Genomic DNA, 12,275 nt, shown 5'->3' on the forward strand with positions numbered 1-12,275 from the left:
GATTTCTAATTTCTATCTGATAATTAAGAGTATTTTGCTTTAATTAGTAAGGGGAAAAAATCTCATCTGTTTTCTAAGACTTAAATTTTTTAGTACTTTTCTCTTAAAAGCTTTAGTAATTTTGTAATTTAAAAAGAGAGGGAAACCTTGGGAGAGTGTCCTATTGAAAAGAAATAAAAGTATAAGTTTTAAGGCTAAATTCCTCAATAAAAAGCCCTTTCACCAAAGTTCAAATATTATTCAGATCATTTTATCATAGAGGAATAAAGTTTCTGCACAATTAGCATGTATTTATTATAGTTAATAGGATTTTTGAAAGTCATCTTATTAATGTGTTTGCTTTCAAATCAAAGTATTTTGTGTTTTTTAACATTTCGATTTAATTAGCATCACATAATTAGTACATGAGCACTTGAACAAGTGACTCAAGTACATTTGTACAGAACTACATCAACTAACAGAACTACATCAAGCAAAACAGTAAAGTGCTCCTTCGTAGTCTTCATCCGTGCCCACTCACACTCTCCACTCCTTACTCCAGTATTTACAAATTGGTATATATCAGTCTAGACTATTGACTAACATCAAATACTTACGTAGACATGCAGATACGTATATAAATATTTTGCTTAAGAATTTAGAGGTATTTTCAAATCAGATTTTAAATACATTATACTATTACTAAAATATTTTTATTTCCTTTTGTTACTATTATGTTTAATTTGTAATGCATTTCTAGCTCAGAAATATTCCAGTCAGCGTTTCACATTGTTGGATTGTTACTTTAATGATGTACGAACTTGTTCTTTTGTAAGAAGTCAAGTGATTATCTGCTAAATTGTGAAGAATGAGCACTGTTTTGTATACAAATTACCATGCCAAGAATGGCTAAGTACCCCCCAAGAATTTGTCTGTTTCCTTGAATAAAAACCTAAAAATAAACTTTTAATTATTTACTATTTTTCTTTTAAAAGCAATAGGTAAAAATTAATAACAGACAAAGTAAACTATTATGAGAATAATGCAGTCAATTAATGAAGATGATATGGGTAGAGATATATTTTGAGTTGATTCTTGAAAATTATGGTCAGAAAAATGTTTGCTTTTCAAAAACATGGAAACATTTGATAATCTATGTCAACTTTCATATCATCTTAGCACAATGGTGTTTGACATGGGCCTGATAGTATATGTTATTGGCATGTTATTCTTTCTTTATATAGGAACACAAGGTGCTTTTGACTGGCACACCTCTCCAAAATACAGTTGAAGAACTATTCAGTCTTCTTCACTTTCTGGAGCCCCTAAGGTTTCCTTCTGAATCAACATTTATGCAAGAATTTGGGGATCTGAAAACAGAAGAACAGGTATCCTATTAGTCTTTGTAAATAGGTACATCCAATCTCTTCTCATTGTAATTATGCATGTGTATGCTACCTATATTTTCCATCATTTTTTAATGCAGGTGCAGAAACTTCAGGCTATCTTGAAACCAATGATGTTGAGACGATTGAAAGAAGATGTGGAAAAGAAGTTGGCACCTAAGGAAGAAACCATCATTGAAGTAGAACTTACTAACATTCAGAAAAAATACTATCGGGCTATTCTGGAGAAGAACTTTTCATTTTTATCCAAAGGAGCAGGGCAGACTAATGTACCCAACTTAGTCAATACCATGATGGAGCTCAGGAAGTGCTGTAATCACCCATATCTTATCAAAGGTAGTCGAAAAGGATTGCAAAGAAATCCTTTGCTTTCAACAAATACTCATGGAAAAATAACAAATGCTCAATAAAAGTAACAAGATGTAGTAGCTGCTACAAGGAAAGGCACTGACCCTGTAACTTTCCACCCTGGTGTTCTGTGGGATTACAGTTGTTCCAGAGTCAGGGGCAGTGTGAGCTACTTCTTAACAGTGTCCCATGTTAGCATCACCAGATTACAAAAGCAGGAGATGTGTTCAGTCTAACGTGGAGTGCGGTTCCTCCCCCACCAGCCTAATCCTTCTTACGGACAAAAACAGTAAAGCCCATGTTTGAATCTCTGAATTTACATTTTTCTTCCTGATTTCTTTTCAGTCTGGATACTCTAGTTATTGTCTCTAAATTTATGTGCTCTGATAACATTACTTTTTAAGGTCTTATTAGCTTGTCTATTAATGATCTGTCTGTACCTTTTGAGTATTTTTACTTATTCCTGGGAATATACTCTTTATGCAAGACAAGCTATTTCTTAGACCAGTAACTAACTCGCTTGCACTTCTGGTACTCATGGCTAGACAGGCTGGAAGAAAGGAGAGCACCCTTAATGTTGATCTAGACTATAGGAGAAGTGTGGTCAAAGAACTATAACTTGACTTCCCTTTTAATTTTTCTTGTTTGCTTATTTTGATGGCAAGCAGGATGCCTATAGACACATCTAGGTTATGATCACCTTGCAGTGGTGACCACTGTTGTATTGGTTTTTAAATACTAGAAATTTATTTAAAAGTTTGTGTTTACTCACTTAGGATAGAACTGTGTTTTCACTAATTCTTATCCTAAGAACATCCATTTGCTAAATTCAACATTTAGCAAACATAAATTTATGTAAGACATTATGCCAGTTGTCTTGGGAGATTAAAAAAAATGCTTAAGACACTGTCTTTATCCTCAGTGGAATTATAGGCTGGTGTTGGTGGGGGTTTACCCACAAACATAAATAATTCTAGTACCTATATTAGAAAATTTTAATGTGTTAAAGAAGCACAGAAGATCACTAATTTAAAAAGAAAGTAGTTCAGAGTATCTGCATTTGTGTGTTGATGCTATCTTCTTATATTTTTTTGACAGGTGCTGAGGAGAAAATACTTGGAGAATTTAGAGATACATATAATCCAGCTGCTTCTGATTTTCATCTTCAAGCAATGATCCAGTCTGCTGGTAAATTGGTCCTTATTGATAAATTGCTTCCCAAAATGAAAGCCGGAGGTCATAAAGTGCTCATCTTCTCTCAGATGGTACGCTGCCTTGATATCCTGGAGGACTATCTTATACATAAAAGGTAAGGCATATAATTCACCATGAATTAAACTATAAAGTATGCTAAGTGTATGGTATTAAGGTTTCTGCAGAACGGTTTACTGTAACCCAGCTTTACTCAAGTCTTCCTTTTTACGTAGATAAGAATCCATTTAAATCTGTACATAAAGATTGTTTAAGATTATGTATCAGGTTTTCCTAACCTACATATTTTGCAATAGTAGACAGGGAGGGCTAATGAGACTAAGAAAATTTTGCACGTTGACAGATATTTGCTGACCTATTGATGGGTGTATTAGGTTACATTTTATTTGATGTGTTTGTTAACCTTGTATAAATGATTCAAGATACTTTTTCAGATCTTTTTCGGTGTTAAAATTAGAACCTGAACTTGCTGGACTTTGACTTATTGTACACTGTATAATATTTGCTCTTGCTTTCACCTTTTCTCATATGTTTAATGTGGGTTTCTTGTTTTGGTTTGGTTTTTTGGTGTATGGCAATAAGATAATCTCTGCAATAATATCTAATCAGTATTTAGACAAGTAGGATATTTATCAGAGTTATTTGTGGGCCAACTAGAAATCAACACGTTAATATCAAAGAGTCTGAAGATTCAGCTGTGATTTTAGTTTATGATATTTTGACCCTTATTAATAAGTAGAGATCAGTCTATGCTAGTTTATATTTTCAGATGTTTTATAGTACATTTTTATTTTTCATTTTGTTTTCAGTTCCACTTTTAGTGTCAGTGTTCTCTCCTTTAGTCTTATTCTAAAATTTGTATTCTCCGTTTTATACCAAATAGAAGGAGGATTAAATTGCAATAGTCTTAAAATAACCATTCTTACATTTTCTTGATGTCTTTACACAAAGAACTTTATAAGATAAAGATAAATTTGACTTAAGATGAATTTCATAGAAAACCTCAGATTTCTTTGATCCAGAAGTAACACTATTAGGAGTCATACTCCCCCTTTCACAGGCCCCAGAGATAACAGTACAACTGCTGATAAGACTAAATTATAGGTGGAAAGAAGTGTCTTAAACCAGAAGAGGTGTGGCAAGAGTCATGTGTATTCCTCTTCTAGCTCCAAAGTCTTGATGTATTTTATATTTATTGATGTTTAGCAATTTCTCAGTTTTATGTTAAATGAGGAAGGATAAAAGAAGTTAAAATTTAATTATTTGGCAGTGATGACTTTGAAGAATTAGCATTATAGTTTGCTCTTAATAAATTATAGTTTACAGGCAAGTATATCAATTGAGAGAGTAACATGATTGAGGTACAGAGAAATGTTTAAGCTTCTTGTATCAAGTTTTATTTAAACCTTTGCTTCTTGCCCCCCACCAAAAAAAAAAAATCACTTTTTATAGTGAGATTGGTACATGCATGCTGAGTCACTTCAGTAACTCTACGACCCTGTGGACTGTAGCCCGCCAGGGTCCTCTGTCCATGGGGTCCTCCAGGCAAGAATACTGAAGTGGGTTGCCATGCCCTCCTCCAGGGGCTCTTCCTGACCCAGGGATCAAATCCACATTTCATTGGCAGGCAGGTTCTTTACCTCTAGCACCACCTGGGAAGCCCAGTGAGATCAGTAAAGTATATTAATTGTAAAGCTTTTTACCTATACATCCAGTAATGCAGAGATTTTGTAACTTTATATTATTTTGTGTTTCCTGCTTAGCACAAACACTGAGAATTATAAAACCACAGAAACTAGTTGGGGTAATATCACTTCTTAATTTTGTAGTAAACATTAATGTTGCAGCAAAACTGATAGCTATGTCTGTCAATTTGATAGAATGACTATTTTCATTATATCCATCTATCTAAATTTATTGCATTTCACTTGGTAGATATTTATATGAGCGAATTGATGGAAGAGTCAGAGGGAATCTTCGACAAGCTGCTATAGATCGATTTAGTAAACCTGATTCAGATCGATTTGTCTTTCTTCTGTGTACCCGAGCTGGTGGGTTGGGCATCAACTTAACTGCAGCTGATACATGTATAATTTTTGATTCTGATTGGAATCCTCAAAATGACCTTCAGGTAAACAAATTCCCTAAGAGAATTTTTTTAAATTTCCATAGTTATCTTTGATAACCAACCTGTTTTATTTTTATTTGGACAATTAACATGTATGCTTCCCTAAGAAATATCAGCGCCAAATAAAATAGATGAGATTATTTTATTTTAATTTAACGACAGTGAAATATAATAAAATATACTTATTTAGATTATATGTCTTCTAAAAATGGCTTACTTACTTGAGTATAATATTTAATTATTTAAAGTATATCATATATATTTGTGAAATGCTTAGGATAAGTTTAAGAATAGCTTATTTTACTTCTTTAAAAATAAGTGCTTACTTCTCCTGATTTCATCTTTTTAATCATCACATAATATAGTATGCATAGAATGGAGACATAATTGAATTTGCTTTTTATGAAATACTAGAGAAAATTAATGTACACATTTAAATTAAGACTACTTGAACTTCATAGAAGCATGGGAATATTAATTAGTGGTTATAATGAGTTAGAGTTTACAGAAAATGTGTTTCTAGGCGGTATACTACACGAGAACAAAGTATTGGAGAAATTCTTCTTTTATTGTTCATAGTAGTCTCAATAGTACTGTAATTGATATTATTCTTGAGAATATACCTGGATATACCTGACTTAATAAGCAGTAATGTTTTAGCCTTTCGTTTGTGTAATCTAGTTCAAAATTTATCAGACATTTTAAGTTCAGTAGGAATTTGAGATAATATATGAAGCTATTATGTAATCTCTGCTGTCTTTACCTTCAAAATGTCTGCATATTAGATCATTTGTTTTTTGCATGTTTAAGTAAAATTTAGGCCTCCAGAGTTATTCACCTTAAGTTTTTAGCACTCTCAGAATTATCCAGAATTACCCAAAATATATTGAAAGGATTGTTGATATTGTAGCAGGGAGAAAAAAACCTAGAAATTTAGGGTTTAAGTTTAAAGCCAGCTGCTAAAAAAATTTGTTCATAGAATTTATGTTCCTGTCTAGAATTATATTGATGACACGCTCTTTAGGAAATAGTATTACTGCATGGATTTATGTTCTCCAACATATTTTAAAATTTAACTCATTGCTGATTGTGATATTTCTTCATGGATTCATATTCTCTGAAATATATATTTAAATTTTAATTTATTCCTGATTTTGAAATCATTTCTCATTTTAGTAAGCTCTGCCTTCATTTCCAGAGAAAGGTTATATGCAGTTCGGTAGCAGGAGTATCTAAATATTCTTACACATATTTTTATATTCCTTCAAGATAGCTTAATGTGTAATGCCTTTTATGCTATTTTATAAAATAAATTGAATCTATAATGTTTCATTTTTTACAGGCCCAAGCTCGTTGCCACAGAATTGGTCAGAATAAAGCAGTTAAAGTCTACCGACTAGTGACTCGTAACTCATATGAAAGAGAGATGTTTGACCGAGCCAGTCTGAAACTGGGTCTAGATAAGGCTGTGTTACAGAGTATGAGTGGAAGAGAAAGTAATGTTGGTGGTGTATGTATATTTTCTTCTTTATTTGGAGTTTTCCTGCTTTTGTTTACATTTAACTTAAACCCCAGATAGCATATTATTTAATTTTGATCCATATTGAACACTAAGTAGATATTTTTATTTAAGGAGAAATTTCAGAATAGAGCTGTATTTATTAGTTAACACTTTTGGAACCTGTTCTGTCTATATAGCTCTAATACCTGTGAATCCTAAGAGCAGAATTCACTACTCTGAAAAGAAGAAATTCTTCCTTTTTCAAGATATTTGTATTATGACACACCAAAATAGAATTTCTTGTTTTTCCACATTTTTTCTATAAAAAAGTTTTCAAATTGGTCTCTTTAGGGCTAAACTACTCCCATTGGCTTTGTCTTGTTATAAATGATGTTTTTGGCATTTTTCCCCTCAAAATCTTTTTTTGTGCCTTGTGATTATAACAACTATTGGACTCGAGTACTAAAAAGAACCTTGAAAGATTACCTGCCCCAGAGGCTTTGTTTTAACTGAAGTTATCATGGGCAAATGGCAGATCTTAGTTTAAAGATAGTAGAGTCAACAACTTCAATATGTTCTTCAGAGAATTCTCTTGGTACTCCCGGAGCCCAAAATGCAATTTAAACATGACTTCTGTGGTTTTTAATGTTCTTTAGGGATACTTTCTCATTTTATGAACTTTACAGAATTATTACCAAAATTTTTACTCTTTAGATTCAACAGCTTTCCAAAAAGGAAATAGAAGATCTGCTTCGAAGAGGTGCTTATGGTGCCATTATGGAAGAAGAAGATGAAGGCTCTAAATTCTGTGAAGAAGATATTGATCAGATTTTACTACGTCGTACAAAAACCATTACAATTGAATCAGAAGGACGTGGGTCAACATTTGCCAAGGTAACAGTGAGTGATATTTTATAACTATACCTGTAGTGTTCTCTCCTAAAAAAAATTTAGTGGTCTCTTACTTTACTATTATTTCAGGAGCACCTACTTAATATTTAAATAAACAGAATTACTCAAAAGAAGTAGGTAACATATTCTTTTCCTTCATTTTTATCTGCTCTCTCATATCATATTTCACATGTATTCTTACACTAATGAAATGGATGGAGTAGGGGTTCATAACTAGAAATGACTCTAAGTATTAATTAGAGTAGAACATTTGAAGTTAAATTAAGAAATGAAAGAACATAAGTGTGAAAGTTAGAGCAAAATATAAGTAACATAGCATAGGAGGTTAAATCATTTTACATTAACTTATAATAATTTAGAGTACTTCAAGGAGAGAAAGGATTTCTGATTTCATTTTAAGTGTTTCAATGAAGTTCAGGGAGAGTAAGATGAAGTTTGTGTATTGAAAAGAAATATTATTTTAACATTCCTATCTGGGGAAAACATTTTAAAAATGTACTAGCCGCCTTTACACCCACCCTCTTCCCTTCTTCCCTCCCTCACCTCCCTGCTGGTAAACATATATCTTGTGTTCTTCTAAAGAGTTTTTTATTGCAGTATTCTGTCCCACCTATAGTGATTCATACAGGTTTCTCCTTCACAATTTATTTCCTTTCTGCATTTTCTTCCTTTGTCCCCTCTCCACTTCCAACCCAGAAGTCTTTGTACGTCTTTACGGAGATCAGTGTAGTATGGCAGGTAGTCCAGGTGCTACATCAAAAGTAATGATCAGTCTTCATATGAAAATTTTTCCTCTTGTATTCAGTAAGCAAACTAATGTAATCATGTTGTCAGGTACTTTACTAAGTGGTGGGAATACTAAAATGAAAGGATTCTAGTCACTGAAAAAGAGTAAAAGAGAAAGTACTAATTCTGCATAAAAAGGGAGAACAACAAATCAAGAAAGTCTTTGCAGAGGAAATACATTTAAGCTGACTCTGGACGGAAATTTGAATTTAGTTGTGTTACAAAAAGAGAAAGCCACATAAATGAACTATATGTTGCTAAACTACAAGGAAGATTTCAAAACCTGTGGTGCAGGTGTGTATGGATGTGCAAAGTCAGTTAAAACGGAGATGAAATGAAGGTTAGGGAGATTGGACCTAAATTGTGAGAAGCTCAAAAAACTTCCATTTTGAGGAATTTGAACTTGATCGTGAGGCAGTTGAAAAGCTTTTAAATCCCTTCAAGCAGAAAATGGACATAATGCTGTCTGGTTTATAAATTTAACTCTAGCAGCAGTGTAGAGAATGAGATTGAAACGTGAAAGACTGAAGGTATAGAGACCAGATAAGAGACTTCTGTAAGCTGTGTCGATGGGCTAACCAGAGCAGTGGAGACCCATTTGAATCAACAGGAATTGATGAGCAGTTAGAAATATGTGGAAGGAGATGTCAAAAATAACTTTAATGTAAATTTCTAGCCCTATTTCTGGTGTCATTAAAGTAAAATAGAGAATGCAGAAGAGGAAGTTCATATGGAGAAGATAAAATATTGGAGCTGCTATATTTGTGACATTTATAGGGCATCCAAGTGGAGATATCCAGGAGAGTTGCCTGAGTTACAGATACAGATTTGGGAGTCAGTAGAGAAAGAAGCAGAAGAAAGTAGTATTGTGGAAACAAGAAATACCATAGAAGTATAAGGCTAAGATCTAAAACTAGTCGTGATTGGTTAGATGTGCCCTGCGTCTAGCTGCTTTCCTGAGAAATCTTGTTTCCTTTGGATTCCTTACTCAGGTTGTCAACATACTATGTACACATTATGTGTTTTCTTCTTCTTGCCTGAAATTATCTGAAGTTTAATTAATTTAACCAAAAGGTATTAGTCATAGAAATCACCTTTGTTAGTTAAACTAAGCATAGGGATATTCTCCTTAATTATTTTTTAATTAATGAAGGCATGTATTCATTTAGAGTGTTAATTCTAATAATCATGAAAAGTCAGAACAGCAAGACTTGAATTCTGGCTCATAAGCTTAGTGACCCTGGACAGTTAACATTGATGAGTTTTTCTTGTCCTGAAAGGAGAACATAATAATCATGCTTGACCTTTTCCTTTACTATAAAGCACTCTGTGAGTTTTATTTTCCTCAGGTGTCTAATCATAACCAGCTGTACTCTAAGAATATGAAATACTTAAGCACTTAAGTATCTATTTTAAACCTTCAGACCAGATAGTAATTGTTGCATTTGAAAAAAGAGCTTACTGAAGAGGGAACACAACAGTAGCTGAAGAGGTACCTCATAAGCCTGTACTTATATTATAATTTTTTCATTTTCATAATTGTGTGGAAATGCCACTGTGTGATGGACATTTGGCATAGTAGAATATGGCACTACTATGTAGTGGCACCAAAGGAATTAAGTTGGTACTGTTTTTGGCTTTTCCCTAGAACTTCCAGAACTTCGGTTCCTCAGTTGTTTTCAGTGGTTTTGGTAACTGTAATTCCAATACATGTTTCTTTGCATTACCAAATAGTTTTTGATAAGAAGCTCCATATACGGAGCAGGTTTCCTTGGTGGCTCACACAGTAAAGAATCTGCCTGCAATGCAGGAGACTTGGGTTTGATCCCTGGTTTGGGAGGATCCCCTGGAGAAGGGAATGGCTACCCACTCTAGTATTCTTGCCTGGAGATTGCCATGAACAGAGGAGCCTGGTGGGCTACAGTCCATGGTGTCACAAAGAGTTGGATACAACTGAGCGACTGACAGTTTGACTTTTTTCACTACATATATGGAGCGGGGTGCATAGTAAGACTAACTAGACTTAGTTAAACATAGTAAACACTTTTGGGGGGTGTGAGGGGCTGGGATCTTAGTTCCTCAACCAGGGATTGAACCCACATCTTCAGCAATGGAAGTGCAGTGTCCTAACCACAGGATTGCCTGGGAATTTCCAACACTAATTCCTTGATACCACCCATCAGTTTTTCAGTGTTAAAACTTTCAGTTATCTTGAATTTCATAAGTGGCTTGTTTACTTGTAGTAGTTTTATTACCTATGTGTAATTTTCTGCATTTTAAAGTTCCATTGAAATGCAAATGAATATTTTTATCATTTGATTATACCTCAGATAATTAGCCATTATCCTACAGTCATTCACTAATTATATTCTCCTTTGAAAATCATTTTATTGGATTATATTCTTCCATTTATTTTCATGGACGTTTTCTTGTTCAGTTGCTAAGTTATGTCCCATTCTTTGCAACCCCATGGACTGCAGCCTGCCAGGATTTCCTGTCCTTTACTACCTCCCAGAGTTTGCTCAGACTCAAGTGCGTTGATTTTGTGATGCCATCCAAACATCTCATTCTCTGACGCCCCCTTCTCCTCTTACACTCAGTCTTCCCGGGCATCAGGATCTTTTCCAGTGAGTCAGCTCTTTGCTTCAGGGGGCCAAAGTATTGGAGCTTCATCTTCAGCATCAGTCCTTCCAAGTGAATATTCAGGGTTGATTTCTTTTAAGATTAACTGGTTTGCTATCCTTGCTTTCCAAGGGATTCTCAAGAATCTTCTCCAGCACCGCAGTTCAAAAGCATCAGTTCTTCGGCGTTCAGCCTTCTTTATGATCTAACTCTCACATCTGTACATGACTACTGGAAAAACCGTAGCTTTGACTACATAGACCTTTGTCAGCAAAGTGACGTCTCTGCTTTTTAATACACTGCCTAGGTTTGTCATAGCTTTTCTTTCAAGGAGCAAGTGCCTTTTAATTTTGTGGCCACAGTCATCATCCACAGTGATCTTGGAGGATGAAAATAAAATCTGCTACTGTTTAGGCTCTTTTCTTAAAGTATTATATATCTTTACTGCATATTTCATTTTTATAAAGCACTGATGACTTTTCTCTGAAGCAGCATATCTATTTTTAGGAACTTAAGTTGCAGATAATCACAGTTCAAGAATCACAGTGTCAAACTATAATGTCTAAAGTTTGATTTAGTTAAAAGATTTTATATAATTTCTATAATATTTTAGACAATAAATCATTTTTATTTTCTTTTATTCCTCTGTAATTAATTTTTGCAGTGCTTATGCAGTATTTTTGTTGTTAGGAAAAGAGTTTTTAAAATAAAAATAGGCAGTGACTCATTTTTCTTTATTTCTCATCTTCTGTATTGCATTTTTAAGGAGACATATCTACTTAAAAATGGGATGGAAATAAAGGAGGAGAAATACCAGAGAATGAACTGTATAGGGCAGATACGTTTGAAATTCTTGGAACCTCTAGTCAAGGCTATGGTTTTTCCAGTGGTCATGTATGGATGTGAGAGTTGGACTGTGAAGAAGGCTGAGCGCCGAAGAATTGATGCTTTTGAACTGTGGTGTTGGAGAAGACTCTTGAGAGTCCCTTGGACTGCAAGGAGATCTAACCAGTCCATTCTGAAGGAAATCAACCCTGGGATTTCTTTGGAAGGAATGATGCTAAAGTTGAAACTCCAGTCCTTTGGCCACCTCATGTGAAGAGTTGACTCATTGGAAAAGACTCTGATGCTGGGAGGGATTAGGGGCAGGAGGAGAAGGGGCTGACAGAGGATGAGATGGCTGGATGGCATTACTGACTCGATGGAAGTGAGTCTGAGTGAACTCCGCCAGTTAGTGATGGACAGGGAGGCCTGGCGTGCTGCAATTCATGGGGTCGCAAAGAGTCAGACATGACTGAGCAACTTAACTGAATTTCTTTATATTTGTGTATTTTTAAAAATCAATTCTGTGTCGTCGTTTTTTTGACCAAAAAGATTTGAT

The 12,275-nt window shown here is 34.3% G+C and overlaps 1 protein-coding gene across 41 annotated transcripts in view; it reads left to right on the forward strand.

Annotated features, from left to right (window-relative positions):
* The window catches only part of CHD9 (chromodomain helicase DNA binding protein 9), a 220,620-nt gene that overhangs the window by 162,294 nt on the left and 46,051 nt on the right, over positions 1-12,275 (forward strand). For all 41 annotated transcript variants that reach the window (XM_060398313.1, XM_060398311.1, XM_060398335.1 and 38 more), the window contains 6 exons: positions 1,224-1,367; positions 1,466-1,721; positions 2,832-3,042; positions 4,881-5,076; positions 6,416-6,583; positions 7,289-7,468. In XM_060398313.1, the coding sequence (XP_060254296.1) occupies positions 1,224-1,367; positions 1,466-1,721; positions 2,832-3,042; positions 4,881-5,076; positions 6,416-6,583; positions 7,289-7,468 (1,155 nt within the window). The remainder of the gene's footprint in view (positions 1-1,223; positions 1,368-1,465; positions 1,722-2,831; positions 3,043-4,880; positions 5,077-6,415; positions 6,584-7,288; positions 7,469-12,275) is intronic.

Source organism: Ovis aries, chromosome 14, assembly GCF_016772045.2.
Source record: "Ovis aries strain OAR_USU_Benz2616 breed Rambouillet chromosome 14, ARS-UI_Ramb_v3.0, whole genome shotgun sequence".
NCBI classification, from domain to species: Eukaryota; Metazoa; Chordata; class Mammalia; order Artiodactyla; family Bovidae; genus Ovis; species Ovis aries.